The following is a 27,197-nucleotide window of genomic DNA, read 5'->3' on the forward strand; positions in this document are numbered from 1 at the left end:
TTTCTTCACATCAGCCAAATGAAATATTTTATATGTGCAACTGCACCATGGCCAGATGTATTGGGAATAATACAGTTGAAATATTTCCTTATGAATGTCCACCAATTAAGAACATCACATGTGCCAATAAAAAGACTCCAGTTCTTGTGGACGATGAGTACCACTGCTGCAAACATTACGCTTGTGACTGTAAGTTTTTCAGTGGTTAAAAGAACATGTTGCAATGTAAAGTCATTAACTTTTTTTAATGCAACTTTTAGATGAGAACTCACCAAATGTTTTGGGTTTTTTTTCAGGTGTATGTGAAGGCTGGGGAGATCCCCATTACATCACTTTTGATGGGCTCTACTACAGTTATCAGGGAAACTGTACTTATGTCTTGATGGAAGAGATTTCAGCAAAATATAACTTGAAGATTTACATTGACAATATTTTTTGTGATCGCACTCAACCTGTTTCCTGCCCTCGATCTATAATTGTATCCTATCTCTCACATGTTTTCAGACTAAAGAGTCATAACCTCATTGGAGCTGCAAAGTTAGAGGTATACATGATGGGGCTGTGTGACAGCCTATTTCAGTGTTTCAAAAAACTTCTTTAATAAACTACAGTAGATTATTAAGTGTGGGCCACATTTCCGTAGAATTATTGAATTTGACTATGTTGATTTACAGCATTATATTATTCTCTTGTCATATTGTATATTAATTTTTTCCCTGTAGGCACTTAAAGATGGAGCGCCTTTGAAACTACCTTATTCACAACCACGTGTTAAGATTTTAAATTCTGGCTTGAACTTGATTTTGGAGATCCCTCATCTAAATGTGGTCATTACATTTGGAATAACTGGCTATAGTGTCACCCTTCCATTTCAACACTTTGGCAAAAACACACAGGGTCATTGTGGTAAGAACATCTCTCTCTCTCTCTCTCTCTCTCTCTCTCTCTCTCTCTCTCTCTCTCTCTCATGGCAGTATTGGTAAAACATTTATTTGGGGTTAGACTATAATGTTAATCATTTTGTGACTCTGCTATCAGGAACATGCAATAACAACCAGGCTGATGACTGCATGTTGCCTGGAGGCAAGCAGGTGGAAAGTTGTGCCGTGATGGCTGACTATTGGCTGGTAGAAGACAATTACAAACCTCGATGCCAGCTAAAACCGCCCACTAATAAACTTGAACCTCCACCAAGCACTCCATGCAGACCAGACTCTGTATGTCGTCTGCTTAACAGCAGGTAGAGATTATCTATTTCACTTGAGTATTTCACATTTATTCCCATAACCCTAATATATAACAGTAAAAATACAGTAATTTCACAATTTTGTCAAAAAATGAACAGTGTTGTCTTTTAAAATCCAATTTAGATATAACTGATTTGTTCTATGTTTTTTTTGTTTTTGTTTGTTTGTTTCTTTTTGTGTTTAGTGTCTTCGCAGAGTGCCATCCTTTTGTTGATCCTGACAAATTCTACCAAGGTTGTATTTTTGATAGCTGCTATGTTCACAACCCAGAAGTGGAGTGCACAAGCTTACAGGTTTACGCTGCTGCCTGTGCACAAGCTGGGGTTTGCCTTAACTGGAGGAATCACACCACACTGTGTGGTAAGCAGGCATTCATTATTTTACATTAAATGTTGGAATCAGTAGAATTAGGAGGACACATTTTTAAGCACACTGAACAGGCTACTGTACACTTATTATATGGATTATGTAGGCAGCACGTATGTTAAATTCTAACAATTATATTGACTTTTGCTTCTTCTCTAATAGCCAGCGACTGCCAAAACAACAAAGTTTATAAGCCCTGTGGTCCTGCTGAACAACCAACCTGTGAAGACAAGTAAGTTGTAATGAAAAGGAATCATACCAATCGAAAGTTTTATTTGTGTACACAAGCATTTTCCAAGACTTATGAGAGTAATCTAATTAACATAACTTATTATGAAAAATAAAGTGTAGTGATTCTTGTAGATACAGTTTATTAGTTTGTTTGCTCTAAAAGTTCTCTTTGCTTCTCATGTGTCCCTGCTTAAGTAATAATATCTGTACAGACACTGCTAATGGGATCTGGCAACGATCTGCCAGTTTACAAAATTTAAAAAAACCTCTGTATTAGTGATAGCTTGTTTACTTTATGTTTATGTGTTTGGGTTGTCCATCCATCCATCTGTACATCTGTACGTCCATCCCATTATTGTGAAGGCAATGTCTCAAGAAAGCCTTGGTGGAATATCTTCAAAGTTAGCTCAAACGTCCACTTGGACTCGAGCATGAACTAATTGGTAGCCAAAGGTCAAGGTCACTGTCACATTTTTGGCTATAGCTCAAGAACTCATGAAGTAATTATGACAAAATTTCACACAAATGTCTACTTGGATGAAATGGTGAAATGATGACATTTTACATCCGCAAGGTCAAAGTTCAGCATCACTGTGGCATCATAATGTTCATCTCTCCACCAGTCCTCTGTACTCCTCTTTTAAAATAGTGTGAAAACATAATGTTTTTTTTTATTATCCACTGGAATTATACATGTTATTATAGTGATCACTTCTATTTTGGACAAACATGGATATAAACTGCATCTTGAGCTGTTTGTGGAGACATAGAACAACAAGTAGTTTACCTCACAGTTGGTTTTCTATGTAATTGTTTTTATGCTGTTGTTTTCATATGTGCATCAACTGCAGACTTACCTCTGAGTGCGGCCCTCTTTTCTTGATATTTTCTTGAAAATATTAATAACTGTTATTAAATATTACAGTCCTAACGAACTCACCATGAACTTCACTACTGAGGGCTGCTTTTGTCCTGATGGAATGAAACTCTTCAACAAAGAGTCTGGCATATGTGTTGAAAAATGCGGTAAGTAGAAAGCAGTGGTTGTCTGGATCTCAATGGTCAAAGCTGCCATAAAGAGACTGCCACGCATCATAGTATTTGTGGTTCCAGCCTTTGCTTCTCTCGTCTACCTGTCAAAGTGTTCTTGAGCAAGACATTCAGCTCCAAATAGCTTGTGATCCAGGTGTAGGGGGAAAAATGTGAGTCTTTGAACTCTGAACAGAAGGCTAGACAAATCTATTCCCTGTATTTTCTCACCATGCTGTCTGTCTCTATAGGGATGAACTGTTCCATCATACACATACTGCTCCCAAAATCATTGTTGTTCCAACCTTCAGCCTTTCTAATCTTAATAACAGAGCCTTCACTTGCGTGGCATTCACTATAGCCCATAACCACGGACCCTGCCCACAATCCACTTTTCACTCTACTCCTATCTGGCTGCAAATATGTGATACTTGAATGAAAAAGATCAAAAAGCATTTTTCAGTGGTGAGGTGAAGTTTTGTCCCCCATCCAGATATCAAATTAATGTAATACTTAGTCCTTCAACTATTCCATAAAGTTTTTTTTATTCATTTCCATAAAGTCTTCCATCTAAAATGTTCTCTGACAGCAAAGGAGAGACTTTCACTATTATTTCATGTGTTTCAAATTATTTATTCAGTGTGATTACAGTATAGAACATCATGGATTACAAGTTTGTTGATTTAATAACCTTCCAAAAAGTCTAAAAACTACAGTCAGCACTTTGACATCAACTCTGAGAAGGTCAGACAAAAGTTGTGTGCTAATGTTATTTTTTTGTCTGCGAGCCACAGTTATAACCAGTTTTGGTCTTGTGTCTATAGAATTAAAAACACACACACATACACACACACACACTAATCAGCTTCTAGTAATCCAAACAGGCAGTGAAACTATATAACTAGTGAGTAATGGTGGCATTTGTAGAGAGTGCAACACATTTAGCAGCCAGCAGCTTGGTCAGTATGAAGTCAGTCATAAAATAATAATTGTGTTCCAACAGGATGTCTTGATCCTGAGGGCAATTCTCGTGAGGTGAGCGAAGTCTTCTCTTCATGTTCAGTTAAAATCCTAACTTGTGTTTTTAACTTGCAAAACACAATTAAGTCCCTACTGTGGTTTATTTTTGCAGTTTAATGAGACGTTTAAGTACAAATGCCAAAACTGCATCTGTGAGGAGTCCACCAAGACTGTGACCTGCAAGCCAAAGGTGTGCCCAGCACCACCTCTAACAAACTGCACTGGTCCAGGGTTTGTCCTTGTCAACGAAACTAATCCATCGGACCCATGCTGTTCTACCCCTGTTTGCCGTAAGTCACCTAACATCAATGCACATTTGCCTTCTGGAGTTTTCAGAATTCTGTATGTTGATAACGATTGTTCAGGATGCCTGTTAACTATGTACCATCACTGTTTTATCATGTCCACAGAATGTCATAGACACGTTTGTCCAGTCACCAGTATCAACTGTTCAGTTGGATATTTGCCAGCTGTCAGTGTTCCTGACGGAAAATGCTGTCTGGAATATAAGTGTGGTGAGTTTATTTTCATTGACTGTATTCATGTGAAAAATAATGAGCGCAGTGACATTTTTTTCTTGATTTCCATCATTATGGGTCATGTCTTACTCCTTCCTAGAGCCTAAAAGAGTTTGTGTCCACAAAGACATTGAATACCAGGTAAAGAAGAGATTGGACTGTGTAGACAACTTAAACTCCTTACTTTTATGATTTCTGCTGCCCTTATGAATGGCTAAAGCATGAATAAGAACACGTCCTCTTTGCATTTACCAGCCCGGTTCTTCAGTCTCCGGGAGTGTCTGTGAGAACTGTACCTGTACCAGAGAGGTGGACCCCAGTTCTAAACTATTAAAAATAGTTTGTGGGATTCAGCAATGTGAAAAAAAATGTCAAAAGGTGAGCATTATTACACACAATACATAAAGTGCAAGCTCTTATCATCAGAATATGTCTTCTGGGCAGGTGACCTTAATTCCCCTCTTCTCTCAGGGATATGAATATGTGAAAACTGACTCAGATGAATGCTGTGGGAAGTGTGTACAGACTCACTGTGTCCTCAGTATCAATGGTACCAAGAAGCTCTTGATGGTAAGTTGGATGATCTCTTTTTCTGTTCATATGTAATAGTCTAAACTATATTAGTTTTGTGGGTGTCTGTACATTCATGTCATTTCTCTCCAGGCAGAACAATCCTGGTCACCACATGAAAATAAGTGTAAGAATTTCCAGTGTGTTAAGAGTGGTGAGACCTTCACAGTCTTCAGTTCACACATTGTCTGTCCACTATTCCAGCAGAGCAACTGCCAACCTGCAAGTATCACTTCTTAGTGAAAGAATCAGAATTGACTAAACAAATGCTGTTGAAATCATTTTTTAGCAAAATGCATAATCACTTTTGAAAGTAGTTTGAAATGTGGTACATTTTCCTTCTTAGGATACAGTTCAGACTGCAGCAAATGGCTGTTGTGAAATTTGTAAGTACATTTGACATTTTGTTTTACTTTTAGGCCAAAGGCACTTAAAAGAAAAGAAGCTCATTGTTTGTCTCTTTTGAAAAGGTGTGGAGAGGGAGAAGGCCTGCAAGAGAGTATCCATGAAAACCACTGTTCAGCACAACGGCTGTCACCAGGAGGTCGACATGCCATATTGTGAAGGATCCTGCAACACTTTCACCAAGTAAGAGAGATGTTACTAATATTTCTCAGTCCTCTGTAAAGTCACAATGTGTAAAATGAACAATGTTAAAGGTATAGTTTGTGCAGATTTTGAGTGTTTTAATGAATCACTTCTTTGCTTCCATCAGGTACTCTGAAACAGCAGCTACTATGCAGCATTCTTGCTCTTGCTGTAAGGAGGCTCGCTCCAGCAATCGCACTGTTAACTTGCACTGCTCGGATGGAAAAATGGTTCCCTACACATACATCTATGTGGAGGAGTGTAGCTGTGGTAAGACAAAGTGCACCGAAGCGTCTGCACCTGCTCGCAGGAGGCGAAGATTCACTCTGGTGTAACACTGCATCAACGGATGTGAGATGTTAAAGTTTTTTTCCTATATTTACAATCACTACTTCTCTTACAAAGCAATTGCCATTGTAGAGCAATTACTGATCAATTCATCAAATAAAAATATGCAACTCTGATAACGTCTCATCTCTTCTATTGTCTTGTTTGTGCCACTTTAATATGTATTACTGTGGTAAGGCATTTACTGTTATTGTTTTTTGCTATTATTGATAGTTATAATAATTAGTAACAAAACAAACTATATATAGCTATTAATAATTTATTTCATGAGGTTGCAGGCTTTGCCTTTTATTGTTTTACTGTATTTTGTTTAAAAGTTTTTATAAGAAATGGTTTATATTACATCAACAGTGTACAAAGCTGTCATCAAAGCAAAACTGGCTACTTTGAAGAATCTAAAATATCAAAAAGCAAAAAAGGTTTGTATACTTGTAATCAGGTGCATAGAAGACCATAGCCCGACAATAAAAAACAGCATTATTAAATCTTTGCAAGTGCAGAAGACAGTGTCTCATATTTTAGATTTTTAACATATTCCAGTAACAACATATTTCATCATGTTGATCTCGCCAGTATTAAAAACCAATAAAAATAAAGAAAAAGCACTGAGAAGAACTAAACTTTTGACTGGTACTTTATATACCACCATTAGCAAAACAATACATTTTTTTTTGTGGTTCTTCACCAGGAAAAAGTAAACTAATATTTTGTATTAAATGAGGAGTGTAGAGGGCCTGTAAAGCCGGACAGTTAATAGAATAGGATGAGTTAAGATATTACTTAATCCAATTCAGTCAGACTTTTATGTGTCTAAAATTCTCAGTATACATAGTACAGTACATGTGAATATTTACACAGTATATAGAGTATACACTACAAATTGTACATACTAACAGTAACGGTAGAAAAAATAGTTTACGGTGAGGTGCAAAGTTCAAATGATGAGATTAATGTAAATTACAAGCACAGAAATGTAGTTTTAAAAGTGTAATTTCCTCTGCAAATTGCAGATGTAATAAAAACAAGAGAGGAGATAAATGGGGAGATGAAGATGCTCCTGTGTTCATCTAGAGCGGGGGTCAGCAGCCTGTCGCTCTGGAGCCGCATGTCGCTCTGTTGCCCCTTTCCAGTGGCTCCCTGCAGCTCTAACAATAAAAAATGTCAATGTCAGTTATTTTTTAACATTTAAATTTTCATTTAGAATTTTTGTTGGCCTATTTTCTTCAACTGTAAAAATGTGTAGCCTATATGTCAAATAACAATAATAATAATAAAAGTTACAAATTATTTCGTCAACCAAAATAGCCCATACTTACCAACCTTGAGACCACAAAAACAGGGAACATTTGTAAAGCAACACAGGGTAGAAAATTTGAGTTTCATATACTTTGTTCCGGTGACTTTTTAAGAATGAAAATATCATAATTAACATATATATATTTTGAATGCAGATGCCTGCAGACTTGAATGAATGAATGACAATTATTATTTGGAATACACAATGGGACAACAGCATTTAGCTTAGTAGTCCAATTCATAATTGATTACAATAATACAATATATTAATATGTTACAAATGTTTTTCTAAGGCTGTATTAATTTTAGGTTTTCCATAAGAAAAAACATGTGAGAAAATGTGTCATAAATTGGAAGAAATACAGGAGAGTCTCCTGGGAAAAAATTGGGTTGGTTGGCAAATATGTCATAGCCAGTGGCTGCGGCTCAGCGCCTTTTCCCCTATATTTTGTCGGTGGCTAGTTTTAAGGCTCCCCAGGCTAGCTATGGATGCCAAATCCAAAATACAAGTCTCAATGGAAAACAGAGACTTTAATAGTTGCAGCTCCAGACCAATTTTCTTTTTTACTTTTTGTCCAAAAATGTCTCTTTTGATTGTAAAGGTTGCAGACCCCTGATCTAGACACATGAAGGGGGGGCATGAGGCTCTAGAGTCTGAGCAGTATCTCTCTCTTTCTGCTGCCTGTGACCCTGTTGGTGAATAAAAAATAATAAAATAGAATAGAATTCTGGCGATTACAGACTGCCCCTGACACATTTCGAGCACTGTTAATATGCAGTACTCCACTCAGTTTGTGGATTTGGCAGCTGTGTTTTAGTTAGGTGTTATGCACAGGACAAGGAAGAATTCCCTTTGCACTTGACAGCATTAGCTCATTAATCACACCCTGCAGTTACTTTCCTGGCTCAATATGAAATGCAAAGTCATCTTCAAGTGCCTCCTCCTTACTTGGAATAACATTTACTTTTTATTAGATCGGTACACAGTAGGTTTAGTATCATGTAAACCTAATCGTAAAAATGTAATAGAGTTTGGTATCTATCGTATCAGCAAGTAATTATTTTTCTCATTTAGTGTTGGTGGAAGTTTATTAACACAGGTAGTTTATTATTTTGCAACTTTTAAAAGCCTTATATGTTTGTCACATATGACGTAATAAAGCACCATGTCTCAAACATTTTTTTCAAACAAGTATTAAAACTAGGCCAACATGTAATTTGAATTTAATTTGGGGTCGTTTGCATGTACTTTGTAGGCACTGGCACACCAGTGGCTGTACTGTGGACTGCTGGTTCTCTCTTCTCTCCCGGTGCACCTGCTCTTTTGTCACTACCATGTCAACACCAAACAACTGCCTCTACAAGGACTGTTTCTACAGTATGTTTACTGTCTAAGCACCTACAGTGGTAAAGTTCTGTATCTACAAATTCTACATCTACAGTATTACCGGTTTTATTGATTGGGTTGACACACCGCATCATAGATGACTCTACAGCTTTGGTCTATGTTCTTCTCAGCTGACAATGAACTGAAATCATCCCTATATTACACAAGAGTGCGATTTTCTTTTCTATTGGTTCCTTTTAAACAGCTAAGCCTGACCTGCTTATTATCATTTAGTGAAATTAGTTCGATTGTCTCATTCGTTCTTTGTTTGTTTTTGTTTTTTTTGAAAAATGATTTATCCTGTACCTTGTTTTGTTTTTTTTTGTTACATTTTTGTTTGCTCAGTGTCCCAGTCAGAGTCAGCTCTCATCACCTTTTAGAAGCTGCAGGTGACAGATTTCCTGGTGAAACCATGAGAGCGTGCAGTACAGTATATGGAGACAGCAGGGTCCGACCAAAGTAGGCTTCTTGTGAAAGTAGTCTATTTTACATTAACACCTGCAAAAAGCAATACCATACATGAACTGGAAATGTCATGCAGACATGTAACTTGTTATGTTTTACACTGAAGCACCTTGACATTTGTGTTGTATTTTTTAATTCATTATTATCATCATCATTATCGTGCATCCACTGGCTGCACTTCAATCCAGTTGAACATCAGTCCGAGCTGGATTGAGATGCAACTTTGCAGCCAATCTGGGAAAGCTTGCAGATGCAGTTGTTTACCATCGAGCTCCTGCATCTGGAAGGAGCAAATTGAATCAGACAGCGTCTCTGGAGTATAACAGAAAAATTATGCACGGTTATCCAGCGTGTGCATCGACCAGCATCAGCCTCTGACAGAAATAAACATTACCTTTTTTTTCCACGGGTTTGGCCGGTGTCTTGGTCACATATAACCTGTTCATTTTGCACAGATCATTATTGTTTAAACTTTGTTTTTGCTGATCCCAATAAACATTACAGACTGCACCAGCTGTCATGTGACTGATTTGTTAAAGACGATTTGACAGCTGTGATCCCGTCCCATAAAAATAATTTTAGACACACACACACACACACACACACACACACACACACACACACCTCCCGCCCATGGGTGCACAGAAGAGTAAACTTGCTGTCTTGCAAAAATAGCAACTGCTCCAATGTAAAATAACAATGCACCAGTGGCACCATCTGCTTTGCACTGGGTGTAAGATAGAGATAGATCTGAGTTAATGTAAAAAACAAAGAACAAAGAACTCAATTTTTTATTCATTGAGTCAACAATTTAATTACAATCTACGCCTCCCCTGGGTTGAATTGCAACCCACGCTAACAATATATGGTAATTCAATTTATGAAAAAACTTTACTGAAAAATAAAGAACAAACAGTTCTGAGTAAAAAAGAAAAAGGAAGTTATGTGTGTGTGTTGACTGTATTCCTGAATGTGCATGTGTCATGTAAGGGTTCACACACTGTCACAGTTGACAGACAAATGACATCATGATCAAACTGACAGTGTTACAACTAAACCAGTGTCACAACAGTCCCTGGTCCTCTCTAATGCAGCACATTATATCCATATTCACAGGTTCTCTTGGTTTCTCTCTCTTCTGCTCTGCATCACACTTTTTTCATAATGCCCGTTTTTAGTGGGCGCTTTACCCTTTTATCTCAGAGGTTTAGTTGTTTTCCCTTCTCTATGCTCTGCTGTTCCTCTACTCGTCCGGAGTCACAGACTTTTAAATCAGTCGCTCTTCTTTTTTTAAGACTCTGTGCCTGTACTGTATCTCGCACTCTGATGTTTACATTTAGTTCAAATTGCTGAGCCATTGTTTTGTTGCACTTCTGCTGTGCTGTATATAGTTATATGGATAAACGATGCAAAGAATTGTTGTGATGAGGGCTGAGCAGTGGAGGATCTGTCAGCTCTCAGTCTCACTGTGTAAGCAACACACAGCTACAACACACAGCACCGGTGTAAAGGTTAATGTAAAACATGATCTAACCAGATATTTTGTGTGTCCTGGGCCCTTAGAGGTTCTGGGCTTCTGGGAAATCACCTGGTTGCCCTGATGGTTAATCCGGCCCAAGGAGACACAACCCACAAGGCACACAATTCCTTCTTAAATATATATATGCACTGATCTTCCTCTCATAAAAATAGGACCTGAATAAAGATTTCCATAAAGGGTATTGTGCAATGATTCATCAGCTGCAGCTGTATGGTAGTTTAATTTAAAATATTTTGTTTACTTATAGGATATATACTGTATGGTAATTTTTTACCAAAGATTGTCATAAAAAGCATAACAGAGTGGTTGATAGGATGTATCATGACACACAGAGATTAACTGATGTAAGAGAGCGAGAGAGATGTGTTGGTATAAGCAGCGTCTTCGTGGGTGTGATCGTAATGGAGAAAAAACCACAAGGGTTGACACCCTAAATGTATCTTTTACCCCTCCTTAACTGTAAACAACAAATGAATTATATTACATGACATTAACAGTGTGAGACCAGTTGGCTTAATCCTCCCTCTCAGGAATCAGTCAGCATGAGAACAGCCAGGATGCTACTTGAATGGGTGATACCATGGCTCACCCTCTGCCTCGGACTATCTGCAGCAAAGACCGGTATGTATACTTTATGGGATACAAAGAGAGATATTAAATCCAAGCTTACTGTCCTGCATTGTTTATGAAGTGTAAAGGACCCTGTTCTGAGAAGAAAAATTATGAAATTAACTTTTTTGATGTTTGCACTGGAATACAAATGTAACGGTCTGCTTTTCTTTGACATGATTGACAATGTGAACCTTCTTCCTGTTTTTTAGTGATGGTTCATACAATGACCAAAATGCCAGTAATCACAGGTAATTTGTCCTTATTTTTCAAAGACGAAAAGATAAACCAACAATGCAATGTACAACTTGAACTACAGTGTGATGTGTTTTTTTCTCTGCAACCTAGAAGGGAAACCCTCTCACAACCACCAGTTCTGCAGTACATGGGGAAACTATCATTTTAAGACTTTCGATGGAGATTTCTTCCAGCTTCCCTACACTTGCAACTACATCCTTGCGTCCCAGTGTAAGGGCAGCTATGAGAATTTCAATATTCAGCTCCAGCGGCAGGACATAAATGGGGTCACCACCATAAAGAAGATTACTATGAAACTGGAGGGCGTGGTTGTAGAATTAACCAACACCTCTGTCAAAGTTGATGATAAACTGTAAGTCCGTCAGGATGATGTGACATTTCATTATCAGCTCATCAGAGTACTCCTGTCAGTGCGCTTATCTTACTGGGAGGATTTTTTTGTCCCCTCTAGTGTCACTATACCATTCAGCAAGGTTGGCATTTCAATTGGAAGAACTGTCTCTTATGTGAAAATCGAGGCAAAGCTGGGTTTGGTCATCATGTGGAACGAAGAAGACTCCCTCTGGGTATGTGCATTAATTCATTATAATAATTCATTAAAAGTCATTATACTTAATTGTGCTAAATTATACTGTATGTGATATTGATTTTTATTATTTTGATAACATGCTGAAAAGCACAGCTCTGAGCATTGAAGATAAACTACATTTAGTTTTACTCCTATTCAAAAGATTAGAGAACTGACTTGAATTAAATGGAAGCGATTGTGGGGATTTAGTGTCTTCATCAGTACTTTTCAATATTTATTCTGTTAATGACTAAACTGAACTTGACATTTTGTGTTTATAAAAAAGTATATAAAGTAAGCAAATACTGCCAAAGTTAAAAGTACCAGCACTGCTGTTAAAAGTGATTTTTGCATGCATTAAAAATGTTAAGTTAATTCAGTAAATTCTTTGAAACAGTAGCTGTCAAAAATATCCACTTAAGGCCTGTTTATTTTTGATCAAATCAGACAGTCCTAATCAGAGTTGGTGTTGTTGACTTTCTGTTCTTGTCTGATATGGTTGGTAAAGACAGGCATCATATTACGCCGTAAATGTAAACATTGTCCATTAAATTGAATTGTGCCTTTAACTTAATTTATAGTAGTCTTGTAATTTTAATCGCTTACGTTGAGTTTCCAGTACTTCTGCCCATACATGTTTTATTCTTAAATCTTTACTTGTTTTTTCTGAGTAAGCTGGTGGCAGTAATTTGACACAGTTAGATTCTTTTACTTTTTTTTTTAAGTTAACTGTTAGAATTTACAGTGTAATATGCAAAAAGACTGCTAGCAGTTAAGAGATGTCCTCTTCTTTGCTACACTTTTTTCAAATCTAATTTTCACCTGATTTTAAGGTTGAGCTGGATGCAAAATTCAAGAATCAGACATGTGGCCTGTGTGGTGACTTCAACGGAGTCCAGCTTTATGATGAGTTCATCAAAAGAGGTAAATACTAAATACTAAAGCTTAAAACAAACTGCTCAAAATCAGCCTCTATGTTTGTTAAAACCTCTTTTTTCCTTTAGACACAGGGGAGTCTGTAACTCCTGAAATGTATGGGGAGGCCTGGAAAGTTGATGGTCCTACTGAAAACTGTGAAGAAATCTCCTCTACGGCCACACATGCCTGTACAAACCAGGTATGTAAAAATGGATTGTCTCCAAACAACTGTATATATAACATTTAGGTACAAATTAAATACAACATATTTTGTGACCCACAGACAGACCTCTGTAAGAACCTGCTGTCAGGACCCGCATTCCTCAGCTGTCAAGACCTGATTGATCCTGATCCCTTCATCAAAGCCTGTGTGAAAGACCTGTGTAGCTGTAACAGCAGCACTTCATGTTTGTGTTCAACCGTATCAGAGTACTCCCATCAATGCGCTCATGCGGGCGGGAAACCACAGCAATGGAAGACTAAACAACTGTGTGGTAAGACCCGCAATCAAAACATTTACTGTACATATTTGAGCTTTGACGTTTTTAATGTATTTGTATCAGAACTGCTTTTTCTAACTTGCACATTTTTTTGTGTGTTGAACAGCAAAAACATGCCCTTTCAACATGGAGTATGATGAATGTGGTAGCCCATGTACTGACACCTGCAGCAACCCCCAGAGAAGCCAAGTGTGTGATGATCACTGTGTAGATGGATGCTTCTGTCCATCTGGTAAGTCTCCAGATTTTAAAGCCAGCTCAGATGACAATTGTACGGAGAGTCCAGTAAATGTCAAAGTTTTGTTTTGTTTTTCTTTTGTTCACACAAATTAGTATTTTATGCTCTTAAATTACTTCATTTGTGCTGTTGTATTACTGTCAAGTTGTTATAACAATGGATGCTGAAGTCATAGTTTTAGCAGCATGCAAGCGCCTGTGTTTTGGTATTTAGTTGCACACAAAAATGAAAATAATTTCTTCATGTTAATTTAGCTAAGTTGTTAAATTTATTACATTTGCTCTCTTTGTTTTGCAAGTTCACTTTTGTTTGTTTGTTTTTTCATTGTTATTTGTTTTGTTTTTTATGTCTACATAATGACATTATACTAAAGGGTGTGCATTATTTATGTTTTTGTATTTATTTTATTTTGAGATGGAAAATTACTTTTGACTCAATTAAAATAATTAAAGGCTTAGAATAATTGTTCATCTAGTAGAGACAGAGTCCTGCTGTGAATGCAGACGATGTCTGACATCTAAAAGAATTCAAACAACATATAAAATAAAACTTAGGTAATATTACTTGATACTGCAACAGAACTGGGGTTACTTTGAGTTGTGCTTTTGTTTGAGATAAACTGGTGGTAAAATAATTGTTAAAAATGATTTTTCAGTACCCATACATGTATGTGTGGCTCTTACAGGATTTGTATTGTGTAGAGCAGTTTACCATTGCCCTGTCGCTGATTATGTCATTTTTTTTCTCCTAAGGGACTGTATTTGATGACATCAAACAAAGTGGATGTGTTGCTCGTGATCAGTGCTCCTGCTTACACAACGGCAAGCCATACAAACCAGGAGAATCCTACTCGAGGCCATGTAAAAAATGGTAATCACTTCAGTATCTTCAATAAAATGCTTGCATTTACAATGTGTATTTAGGGTGGTCAGTCCAGTTGAAGTGACTGAACTCTGTTCACAGCACCTGTACCAAGGGTCAGTGGATCTGCAAGGACATGGACTGTCCCGGTATCTGCTCTGTACTGGGAGGCTCCCACATCTCCACTTATGATGATAAAACATATACTTTCCATGGAGAATGCTCTTATATTCTGTCCAAGGTGAGGTATTCAAACTTAAACTAATTCATTCTTTGATTCACAAACATTATTATTATCATTGTTGTTGTTGTTGTTGTTGTTGTTGTTGTTAATTTGTAAATAAGTGAACAGTTTGGATTTAATTTCATTCTATCTTTTTGACTTTAGGAAACTAATGGGACTTTCACTGTCCTTGGTAACCTGGTCAAATGTGAAAAATCAGATAAATCAACTTGCCTGACTACAGTCACTTTACTACTGCCTAAAAAAACGGTAAAACTACAGTGTATTATGGGTTTCTCCTAATGACTTATTTGTAGGATTCTCTCTATTTCATATCAGTTGGAAAGGTATTCATATTGCCCCTTTTTCCCACTGCAGATGATTGTCGTTAAAGCCAACGGACAGGTTTTTTATGGAAAAATGGTCTCTGAATTGCCTCTCTTCATGGGTGAGTGGTTGGTTCTTTTTGGTTTTCATTTTCCAATGACAAAACAAGATTAAATAAATTAAATCTGTCCCTTTATTGAATGTGAAAATGTTTTTTTCCCTGCAGATGATATCACAGTCTTCAGCCCATCAACATTCTTCATTGTAATCCACACCACCTATGGACTTCATCTTGAGATTCAGCTCACACCAATTATGCAGGTGTACATCAAAGCCAGTGTTTCCAATAAAGGAAAACTCAAAGGTGTGTTTTACTTCGTGGCCTCTTGATAATAGTTTAAATATGCTAAGTATTTTGTTAAGTACGAGGTCAAAGTCATTCTCTTCGTCCAGGCCTTTGTGGAGACTTTAATGATGTGGAGGCTGATGACTTCAAAACAAATGGATTGATTGAGGGAACGGCTGGGACATTTGTCAACACATGGAAGACCAGAATAAGTTGCCCGGATGTGACAAACATACTGAAGGACCCCTGCACTCTGAGCATAGACAATGGTAGGCCTCAGACTTCATGCTCCATATTTTAATACCATTTTTCCAGTGGTGGATAGTCTACTAAATACTGTACTGATCTGTACTCAAGTACAGGTACTGTTACATTACTAAAATATCATTCGATTACTATTGAAAGTGCTGGCGTTAGAAAAATACTTATGTAGAAGAATAAAGTCTTCTTGTCAAAAACTACTCAGAGTATTAGTTACTTTTAAACTGTTGATTAAATATTATTTAATACATTTTTAATTGACTAAATTCTGCTGCAGCGTTTTTTCCCCCATGTATGTCATGGCTTTAATTGGTCTCTTTGTGATCAGATTTTGCCTTTTTGGCCACAAAAAATATGAAAGGTTTGAATATCAATTCAAATTGTACACAGTGCTCAATTATTATTTCTAAAGCAACTAAAACGATTAGAAAGTGTAATGCATACTTAAGTACAAATAAAAGTACTTGAGAATCTACTCATAAAAGTACAGTTAAGTATCAAAAAAACTTGCCACTACATTTTTTCACAATACTCTTCTAATAAACATGTTTATTTGTCTTTGTAGAGAAATATGCCAAACACTGGTGCTCCTTGCTGTCAGACCCAAAAGGAATTTTCTCAAAGTGTCATTCTGAAATAAACCCAGAAGACTATGAAGCTGTAAGCAGTGATTTCTTTTTGTATGCAGTCTAACTTATATGTGTGTATATTTATGTATTTGTGTACTTATTTAACAGCTGCACATTTCAACTATGAATTGAGCTTGTTGCTGTTTCTCTCTACAGTCCTGTATTTATGACACCTGCACATGTGAAAACAGTGAGGAGTGCATGTGTGCTGCCTTATCCTCCTATGTCCATGCATGTGCCGCTGAAGGTGTCTTACTGAATGGATGGAGGGACACTGCATGCAGTAAGTTAAGCCAAAACTATCATATTTGAAATAAGTCAATATCTATTTATAAATTTTAATCACTAAAATGAACCTCTTTCCTTTCAAAAGAGAAATACTCAACTGGCTGCCCTTCTACCTTTGTGTACGGCTACCAAATGACAAGCTGTGGTCGCACCTGTCGCTCCCTCAGTCAGTCGGACTCAACATGTGAGGTTAAGTTTACCCCACTTGATGGTTGCGGCTGTGCTCAAGGAACTTACCTAAATGAAAACGGCAAGTGTGTGTCAGCCTCACAATGTCCGTGTCACGTGGGAGATACGATGGTACGTCCCAGGCAGAGCGTCAAGGTCCGTGGACAAACTTGGTGAGGATTTCCATACTTACAGCAGGGCAATTTCTTAATGATTATTTTTTGGCCATTTTATGATTTTATTAGTCAGCTGACAGAGAGATAACAGAAAATGAGAGGAGAGAGACATGCAACAAGTCTCAGATTGAGTATTTATTTGTAACTGAACAAAACAATCCTCAATTAGTAGGTCCAGAGTTATAGGTCATATCCCTGGAGTGAATAGTGGGTCAACTTTGTCAACTTTTAAAGTGTAGTGTGTATCCAGCACAGTGTTTTATGTTTATTCTGAGGTACCTTGTGTACCTTACTGCAGAGTGAGAAGCAGCATTACAGGGGATAGTTCACCCAGAAATGAAAATTCAGTCATAATCTGATCACCCTCATGCCGACCAAAGGTCAGGTTAAGTTTTTTTAGTCCAGTCAATTCTGCTGGAGTTTCACAGGAAAACAGCAGAATCTCACAAACAATTTAAGTGAATGATAATCAGTTTACAAATGTAAAATGACAACCAAGAAAATGCCTTAATCTTGCTGTCCCTTGTAATGTTCAGGCATCCTGTGTGCAGCTAACATTAGATTTTCTTTTTCTTTTTATGTATTTTCTTAAGTTGTTTTTTGGCATTTGAAAACAGGTTGCCATTAAAATAAATTGTTTGGAAGATTCTGCAGCACTGTTTGCATTGCATTTCTGTTCTTTATCCTCCTTGCCTGTCTTTCTATGCATTTCAGCACCTGCCAGGGTGGAAAACTAAGATGTGTAGGAGTCCCCTTAAGTGAATGTAGGTACAAAGCACTCATTATAGATATTCTGTCTATATTAAAATACAGTATAAGCAACACCATGTGTACAGTAGTATCCTGTGTAACACACTATTACTATCATTAGCATGCACCAGTCCAATGGTTTTCTTCAACTGCTCAAGTGCAAAGCCAGGTGTCAAAGGATCAGAGTGCCAAAAAAGCTGCCGGACACTGGACGAGGACTGTGTAAGATTGGGACACTGGGTCATTGCTCTTGAATATTCTACACATGTATACTAAAGCAGCAGGATGACATGTTAAATACGTTGCTGTATAGGTCAGTACACAGTGTGTCTCAGGCTGTGTATGTCCCGCTGGCCTGCTGTCAGATGGCAAAGGAGGCTGTGTTGAGGAGAAGGACTGTCCCTGCACATACAATGGAGAATCCTATAAACCTGGACGGACTGTCACTGTAGACTGCAACACCTGGTGAGCCCTTTAATCTTTTCCACATGATGTAGTGCTGTGTTAGTTCTCTGTTGTGTTTTTTTTATTGGAGATATACAGTATCACCTGACATTACTTCAGGCACTGTTATGGTCTGCTGATTCTGTTGACTCATTTAAAAGGCAGCTAAAGACTTACCTGTTTAGACAGGTGTTTGAGTAACCTGTATCCCACAAGGTCTTAATATGCATTTGCATTGTATATTGTGTCTTCTACCTTATGTTTGTGTTTTAATCTATGCACTTTTTAGATTTGTCTTTTGTTATTTAATGTTGTGTAAAACACTTTGTGACTCAGATCTGTGAAAAGATCTATACAAATAAATTTCTTAATCTTTTCTTCTTCTTCTCCTTCTTCATCATCTATTTTAATTATAGCACTTGCAAAAGCAGAAAATGGGAATGTACAAAGAATCAGTGTTATGGAACCTGCACCATATATGGAGAAGGCCATTACATCACTTTTGATGACAAGAAATTCTCCTTTAATGGGGACTGTGGCTACGTCTTCACTCAGGTATAGCACGAACTTATGTTTAATCTTTGTGATTTGTCAAAAGTCTGTTTTGTGATACTGACATCAGTATTTTTAAGGATTACTGTGGGGATGATATGAACGGCACCTTCAGGGTCGTGACTGAGAGAATCCCATGTGGAACAACTGAAAGCATCTGCTCTACTGTTATCAAGCTCTACTTAGGGGTAAATAACATTATTGTATGCATATAAAGTCCACCTCCAGTCTATTTTAAATAATATAAAATGTTATGGCTCCTGGTATGTCTCATAACACATGAAAAACACCACATGGTTAAAAAAATTTACTGGTGGGGGTCTTTAAAATATCTTTTAAATGCTGAAATTAACTTTTAAATGAGTGTGTTCTGTTTCTTTCAGAAAAATGAAATTGTTCTTTCAGAGGAAAATATCAGACTTATCAAACAAAGCAAAGGGGAGGACATACCCTACCACGTCAACACTATGGGTATATATCTTGTCATTGAGGCAAAGAATGGTCTTGTTCTAATTTGGAATAAGAAGACCACGCTCATGATCAAACTCAGCTCCGCATTCAAGGTAGGTGAGCAGATGCACAGGTATTCGGGTAAATGTTAATAAAGTTGTCATTTTGCAAACTAACTATATCTCATTTTATTCCAGGGAAAGGTATGTGGTCTGTGTGGGAATTACGATGGGAATATCAAGAATGATTTTACCACCAGAAACAAAGAAGTTGTGGTCGAAGCCCTTAAGTTTGGAAACAGCTGGAAAGTGTTACCTACCTGTCCCAACGCAAATGCACTAAAAAATCCTTGCAGTCTGTACTCACACAGGCAGGCATGGGCACTCAAACACTGTAGCATTATCAGAAGTAAAGTATTTGCTGGTTGCCATCCAAAGGTAAGAAAACAACACAGCGATGTCACAAAGTCATTGTGTTTAGTTAACTGTCTACCTGCATCATTTGCTAGGAGAATATAATACATCCTCTTCTTAAATTTACAATGGATTTTATTTTTTTTTTTCACAAAAAGGTGGATCCACAAAACTATCATGATGCCTGTGTGAGGGACACATGTAGCTGCAATACAGGGGGAGATTGTGAGTGCTTCTGCTCTGCTGTAGCTGCCTACGCAGCAGCTTGTAACGAGGCCGGAGCATGTGTGAAATGGAGAACTCCCACAATCTGCCGTGAGTGTTGTGTTTGTGTTCCTGTGAGGAGATATATATATGGTCATTTTTTAAATAATTTTTATGAAAATTGTATACATGATTAAGTGATGTTTTCTTGTATCTTGTTAATGTTACTTTCTTTTGTTTCAATAGCTCTATTCTGTGATTTTTACAACCTTGATGGAGAGTGTGAATGGCACTATGAGGCTTGTGGAAAACCATGCATGAAGACGTGCAGGAATCCCTCAGGAAAGTGCTACAATCAAATTCCAGCATTAGAAGGTACAGATGACATGAAAGTAATATATGCATTTTTATGATTAGAATTGTTTTGGGAGAGATGATTAAGCATCCGTGCTTATTTCTAGTGAAGCCCATCTGTCATATTAATGACTTCTCATTTGTTTAGGCTAAACTTCCTGTCTGTACCTGGTCTGTGCTAATTTGGCAATTTACAGTAATATTTAACTTTTTAAGGCTGCTATCCAAGTTGCCCACCTGAACGATCTTATTTGGAAGAAGTTACCATGAAGTGTGTGCCAAAGGAGCAATGTGGCTGCTATGATGACGAAGGGAACCATTATAAAGAAGGCGAGGTCATGACACCAAAAGGAAACTGTCTCGAATGGTAGGACACTTACCATCTCATTAATGCTGCAGTTCATGCAAGAGTTCATAATAATCTTTATATTGCTTTCTATAAAAGCTGATATAATTAAATAATATCTTAAAATCCTGTTATTTAGGTATATTATAAAGAAAAAACTACTTTATTGTCGCACTGGAAATCCTTATAGAGAATATATGCTGTATATTACAGTATATGGTAAATAAATAAAGGTGACTGAAAATGATTTCAAATATCACAGTAATGTACTGCAAGGTAGTTAAGGCTCAATTTCCGTGGGCTCTAGGGCGCGTTTGCATACAGGGTAGAATTAGAAACAATATACTGTATTACTATACATTATAGGTGGACTCGTTAGAATCATATTAGTTGTTTTCATCTCCTTTAATCACAGGGCTCTCCACATCAAGTTGGCGAATGTTTTGGAAAATTTTCCTTGGGGGAAACATACTGTTATCTGGACACTGCAGACTTTCAAATATGAATACATTTTAATATACGTGACTCCATTTAAGTTAAATACATATTTCTGGACACATTGAATATCCCATCACCATATTTACCATGCATAATACTACTTAATTTTATTTGCTATATATTATGTTATGTTTTTTACATGCTTAAAAATTGCTTACAATATGGCAGAGAAAAGAGTTGCTTAAATTTCATATTGCAACATCAAAGTAATCCTCGTGATAACCCATGAATAAATTATGATATTTATGTTTTTTATCATGTTTACCATCACAGCCTCATGTCTGCCTGTTGAACTTTTTCAACAATAACCCATGCAGTTGTTTCACCGGATACCCTGTGTTTTGGTTTGGCGGACTAGTAATAATGGAGAGTCCTCTTTTAATGGCTCCCACAGGCCTGTTGATTTACATTGTGAAAACCGTGTAGGAGAATTCTTTATAGGGCAACTCTGATGTGCCGATAAGCACATAGGTTTCTGTGTTGCATCTGCCATCTGTAATTGTCTCATAAAAATGTGCAGCATCACTCCAATTAGACAGAGTAACTAGTGTGCAGCTAAAGAAAGTCTTTGATTTTACTTTCTCTCTCTCTCTCTCAACCAGGTGGCCTAATCATGTATCAGCCTGTTGAAGGATGTAGAATTAAAGTTAATATGAGCAAAACTTGGGAAAGGGGAATTTAGTTTGTATGAGGGTGCCTTCACCAAATAAAGTGACCAAAATGTTATGGAATACAAGTGTGCTGAGCCCTGAGACAGGAGGTTAATTACACAAGATGCACTCATTTTTGGTACTGAAAATCACCACACCCTATACCGTGCCTTCCCTCTTAGGTTATTATGTTGAACTAAACCTATAAACTAAAACTACATGTGAAAACAGTTTAGTTAACAAATATGAAAATAAAAACTACACTTTAAAAAAGAAAACTAACTGTAAAAGATGTTGTGTCCTCAGAGAGGTAACTAAAATAATAAATAAGTACTTTAGTTTTAGTCTTTGTCAATTTGGTGAAATTTGTGAACACAACATGCGTGAGGAATCATTGATGCATACGTTTACTGAGACTGGGATGACATGAATGTGAGCCAACTGTCCTCATAAAATGTTGTGTTTCTAATATAATATGTTTTCTGAATTTCTTGCACCTGAAAAATAACTTCCATATTATAATTAGAAAAACTAAAAGGACTATTGACACTATAAAAAACTAAACATTTCAAAACATTTTGAACAATAAACAACTCTCTACAGAAAATAAACTGACTTCAGAGAATATATAAAACTAAAATAGAAATTAAAAACTACTGAAAAATTCTTAACTGTAACTAGTCTACTGCCCTCCCATTGAGGTTCACAATATGTTACACACATACGAACCGGCACAGTAGAGGAAATGACCTCAGAGCACCCTGGAAAAATACCAGTTTCCTAGTGCAATGCTCTGTACCATGCACCAACACCACCAACAGGATAGCCTACATGTTAATAAATTACCTTTTAACTTTTCTTCCATCTTTTAACTTTTAGTAAGTGTTCTTCGACGAAGATGGACTGCAGCTATAATGTCCGAGGTGAGTATGGTTATGACTACAACTGGGAGTGACTGTTCGATTCTATCATAAAATTACACTTAATTGAAAAGTCAGTAGTATGTTTCTCTTGAAATGAACAAGAGTCATATCATTTCTTTGGCAGCATGTACTTGTTTCTATAAAGGACGTACATACAAGTATGGAGATATTATCTATGAAACACATGATGGTGATGGAACATGTTTCACTGGTGTTTGTGGAGTAAATGGAAATATTACCAGAAGTGTGGAGGTTTGCTCTACAACGGCACCCACCAAAACCACGACAACGGCCTTTGTTTTTGACACAGGTAGGAATGAGAGTATTTAACAGACACAGGATAAGTGTGGAAGATTTCTTATGGTGAATTTTATCCCTTTTAAGACTAACTTGATGATATAATCTTTAATTTATTGTTTTTTCTCTTTTAAAAAACTCAGAAAAATCCACACCAACTACAGAAATACCAACCACCACTTCAAAAACAGAAAAACAAACAACAACTACTGCCAAAACTACAGAAAAACCCACCACAACTACCACAATCACAGTAAGGCCCACCACAACAGCTGCTGATTGCTTTGTTTGTGAGTGGTCAGATTGGATCAGCAATTCGTACCCTGACCAGACCCCAGATGGTAAAGAATATGAACTGATTGAAAAAATTACTAATCCAGATCTGAGTGCTTGCACAAAGCCTCTGGAGATAGAATGCAGAGCAAAGCAACTTAAAGATGTACCTTTGAATGAAATAGGTCAAAAAGTAACATGTGATCCAGCCGTTGGACTGAAGTGTGAGAACAAAGACCAAGGTGTACCTCCAGTTTGTTATGACTATGAAATACGTGTAAAATGTTGCATTAACAACTGTAAACCTTCAACCACAACTACACCCTCGACACCACCAGCCCCAGAAAGTTCCACCACAACCTCAGCAACAACCACAGTGACTGAAAAACCCACGACAACCACAGGGACAGAGAAACCCACCACAACCACCACCATCACAGAAAAACCTACTACAATACCCACAGAAAAACCCACTACCACAGGAACAACAGAAAAACCCATCACCACAACAACCTCCAAATCAACAACAGTTACAGAAAAGCCCACGACTGCTGCCACAACTACAGAAAAGCCCACCACAACCACCACCATCACAGAAAAACCTACTACAATACCCACAGAAAAACCCACTACCACAGGAACAACAGAAAAACCCATCACCACAACAACCTCCAAATCAACAACAGTTACAGAAAAGCCTACTACTGTCATATCGACCACAATTAAATCCACAACAACAGCAGTCACAGAAAAATCCACCACAATCTCCACAGAAAAGCCCACGACTGCTGCCACAACTACAGAAAAGCCCACCACAACTACCACAATCACAGTAAGGCCCACCACAGTACCCACAGTCCCACCCAGCACTACTGCAGCCACAACCACAGAAAAACCTACTACAACAGCTGCTGATTGCTTTGTCTGTGAGTGGTCAGATTGGATCAGCAATTCGTACCCTGACCAGACCCCAGATGGTAAAGAATATGAACTGATTGAAAAAATTATTAATCCAGATCTGAGTGCTTGCACAAAGCGTCTGGAGATAGAATGCAGAGCAAAGCAACTCAAAGATGTACCTTTGAATGAAATAGGTCAAAAAGTAACATGTGATCCAGCCGTTGGACTGAAGTGTGAAAACAAAGACCAAGGCGTACCTCCAGTTTGTTATGACTATGAAATACGTGTAAAATGTTGCATTAACAATTGTAAACCTTCAACCACAACTACACCCTCGACACCACCAGCCCCAGAAAGTTCCACCACAACCTCAGCAACAACCACAGTGACTGAAAAACCCACGACAACCACAGTGACAGAGAAACCCACCACAACCACCACCATCACAGAAAAACCTACTACAATACCCACAGAAAAACCCACTACCACAGGAACAACAGAAAAACCCATCACCACAACAACCTCCAAATCAACAACAGTTACAGAAAAGCCTACTGTCATATCAACCACTTCAAAACCCACAACAACCACAGTAATGGAAAAACCCACAACAACCACAGTAACAGAAAAATCCACAACAATTACAGTCACAGAAAAACCCACCACAACAACCGCAATTACAGAAGAACACAGCACAACAACACCAGAAGTTGTTACCAATCCATTGGTTACAACAGCAAAAACAGCAAAACCTTTGGTTAGTATTGCAACAACCACCACAGAGAAACCCACTACAAAGGGCACAGAAAAGCCCACCACCAAAGCTGCCACAACCACAGAAACACCTACAGTGACAGAAAAATCAACAACCACAGTCACAGAAAAACCGACAACAACAACCAAAATCACAGAAAAATCCACCACAATCTCCACAGAGAAGCCCACGACTGCTGCCACAACTACAGAAAAGCCCACCACAACTACCACAATCACAGTAAGGCCCACCACAATACCCACAGTCCCACCCAGCACTGCTGCTGCCACAACCACAGAAAAACCCACCACAACAGCTGCTGATTGCTTTGTTTGTGAGTGGTCAGATTGGATCAGCAATTCGTACCCTGACCAGACCCCAGATGGTAAAGAATATGAACTGATTGAAAAAATTACTAATCCAGATCTGAGTGCTTGCACAAAGCCTCTGGAGATAGAATGCAGAGCAAAGCAACTTAAAGATGTACCTTTGAATGAAATAGGTCAAAAAGTAACATGTGATCCAGCCGTTGGACTGAAGTGTGAGAACAAAGACCAAGGTGTACCTCCAGTTTGTTATGACTATGAAATACGTGTAAAATGTTGCATTAACAACTGTAAACCTTCAACCACAACTACACCTGCGACACCACCAGCCCCAGAAAGTTCCACCACAACCTCAGCAACAACCACAGTGACTGAAAAACCCACGACAACCACAGTGACAGAGAAACCCACCACAACCACCACCATCACAGAAAAACCTACTACAATACCCACAGAAAAACCCACTACCACAGGAACAACAGAAAAACCCATCACCACAACAACCTCCAAATCAACAACAGTTACAGAAAAGCCCACGACTGCTGCCACAACTACAGAAAAGCCCACCACAACCACCACCATCACAGAAAAACCTACTACAATACCCACAGAAAAACCCACTACCACAGGAACAACAGAAAAACCCATCACCACAACAACCTCCAAATCAACAACAGTTACAGAAAAGCCTACTACTGTCATATCGACCACAATTAAATCCACAACAACAGCAGTCACAGAAAAATCCACCACAATCTCCACAGAAAAGCCCACGACTGCTGCCACAACTACAGAAAAGCCCACCACAACTACCACAATCACAGTAAGGCCCACCACAGTACCCACAGTCCCACCCAGCACTACTGCTGCCACAACCACAGAAAAACCCACCACAACAGCTGCTGATTGCTTTGTTTGTGAGTGGTCAGATTGGATCAGCAATTCGTACCCTGACCAGACCCCAGATGGTAAAGAATATGAACTGATTGAAAAAATTACTAATCCAGATTTGAGTGCTTGCACAAAGCCTCTGGAAATAGAATGCAGAGCAAAGCAACTCAAAGATGTACCTATGAATGAAATAGGTCAAAAAGTAACATGTGATCGAGCCATTGGACTGAAGTGTGAGAACAAAGACCAAGGTGTACCTCCAGTTTGTTATGACTATGAAATACGTGTAAAATGTTGCATTAACAATTGTAAACCTTCAACCACAACTACACCCTCGACACCACCAGCCCCAGAAAGTTCCACCACAACCTCAGCAACAACCACAGTGACTGAAAAACCCACGACAACCACAGTGACAGAGAAACCCACCACAACCACCACCATCACAGAAAAACCTACTACAATACCCACAGAAAAACCCACTACCACAGGAACAACAGAAAAACCCATCACCACAACAACCTCCAAATCAACAACAGTTACAGAAAAGCCCACGACTGCTGCCACAACTACAGAAAAGCCCACCACAACCACCACCATCACAGAAAAACCTACTACAATACCCACAGAAAAACCCACTACCACAGGAACAACAGAAAAACCCATCACCACAACAACCTCCAAATCAACAACAGTTACAGAAAAGCCTACTACTGTCATATCGACCACAATTAAATCCACAACAACAGCAGTCACAGAAAAATCCACCACAATCTCCACAGAAAAGCCCACGACTGCTGCCACAACTACAGAAAAGCCCACCACAACTACCACAATCACAGTAAGGCCCACCACAGTACCCACAGTCCCACCCAGCACTACTGCAGCCACAACCACAGAAAAACCCACCACAACAGCTGCTGATTGCTTTGTTTGTGAGTGGTCAGATTGGATCAGCAATTCGTACCCTGACCAGACCCCAGATGGTAAAGAATATGAACTGATTGAAAAAATTACTAATCCAGATTTGAGTGCTTGCACAAAGCCTCTGGAAATAGAATGCAGAGCAAAGCAACTCAAAGATGTACCTATGAATGAAATAGGTCAAAAAGTAACATGTGATCCAGCCATTGGACTGAAGTGTGAGAACAAAGACCAAGGTGTACCTCCAGTTTGTTATGACTATGAAATACGTGT

At 38.1% G+C, this 27,197-nt stretch overlaps 2 protein-coding genes across 2 annotated transcripts; both read left to right on the forward strand.

The window, feature by feature from the left end:
- The first annotated feature begins 23 nt into the window (after positions 1-23).
- LOC146316591 (intestinal mucin-like protein) lies at positions 24-5,904 on the forward strand. The gene is made up of 17 exons (XM_084734043.1): positions 24-189; positions 297-544; positions 723-906; positions 1,039-1,240; positions 1,432-1,607; positions 1,776-1,845; positions 2,770-2,870; positions 3,877-3,908; positions 4,006-4,183; positions 4,304-4,408; positions 4,512-4,552; positions 4,667-4,789; positions 4,883-4,985; positions 5,079-5,203; positions 5,328-5,367; positions 5,452-5,569; positions 5,697-5,904. Exons 1-17 carry the CDS (start codon positions 33-35, stop codon positions 5,902-5,904), a joined length of 2,211 nt encoding a protein of 736 aa, XP_084590169.1. The 5' UTR covers positions 24-32.
- A 5,258-nt stretch (positions 5,905-11,162) lies between these two features.
- On the forward strand, positions 11,163-26,735 carry LOC146316592 (mucin-2-like). Its single transcript, XM_084734097.1, has 29 exons — positions 11,163-11,226; positions 11,563-11,824; positions 11,924-12,038; positions 12,874-12,964; positions 13,045-13,157; positions 13,242-13,452; positions 13,565-13,690; positions 14,449-14,566; positions 14,660-14,798; positions 14,946-15,050; positions 15,159-15,228; positions 15,334-15,471; positions 15,561-15,722; positions 16,280-16,374; positions 16,500-16,626; positions 16,717-16,972; positions 17,690-17,739; positions 17,847-17,947; positions 18,039-18,190; positions 18,586-18,724; positions 18,802-18,909; positions 19,105-19,284; positions 19,369-19,608; positions 19,743-19,899; positions 20,035-20,163; positions 20,359-20,509; positions 22,516-22,559; positions 24,965-26,033; positions 26,414-26,735. The coding sequence occupies exons 1-29, from the start codon at positions 11,163-11,165 to the stop codon at positions 26,733-26,735; spliced, it is 5,034 nt and encodes a 1,677-aa protein (XP_084590223.1).
- Positions 26,736-27,197: the final 462 nt, after the last annotated feature.

This window comes from Lutjanus erythropterus, chromosome 13, assembly GCF_056507025.1.
Source record: "Lutjanus erythropterus isolate fLutEry1 chromosome 13, fLutEry1.hap2, whole genome shotgun sequence".
NCBI lineage: Eukaryota > Metazoa > Chordata > Actinopteri > Lutjaniformes > Lutjanidae > Lutjanus > Lutjanus erythropterus.

Coding starts and splice junctions, on each gene's coding strand:
- LOC146316591 (XM_084734043.1), top strand. CDS start 33: ATGTGCAACTGCACCATGGCCAGATGTATTGGGAATAATACAGTTGAA. Junction 907..1,038: donor AAACACACAGGGTCATTGTG/GTAAGAACATCT, acceptor CTCTGCTATCAG/GAACATGCAATAACAACCAG. Junction 5,570..5,696: donor TCCTGCAACACTTTCACCAA/GTAAGAGAGATG, acceptor TGCTTCCATCAG/GTACTCTGAAACAGCAGCTA.
- LOC146316592 (XM_084734097.1), top strand. CDS start 11,163: ATGCTACTTGAATGGGTGATACCATGGCTCACCCTCTGCCTCGGACTA. Junction 17,740..17,846: donor AGGAGTCCCCTTAAGTGAAT/GTAGGTACAAAG, acceptor TACTATCATTAG/CATGCACCAGTCCAATGGTT. Junction 19,609..19,742: donor TTGCTGGTTGCCATCCAAAG/GTAAGAAAACAA, acceptor TTTCACAAAAAG/GTGGATCCACAAAACTATCA.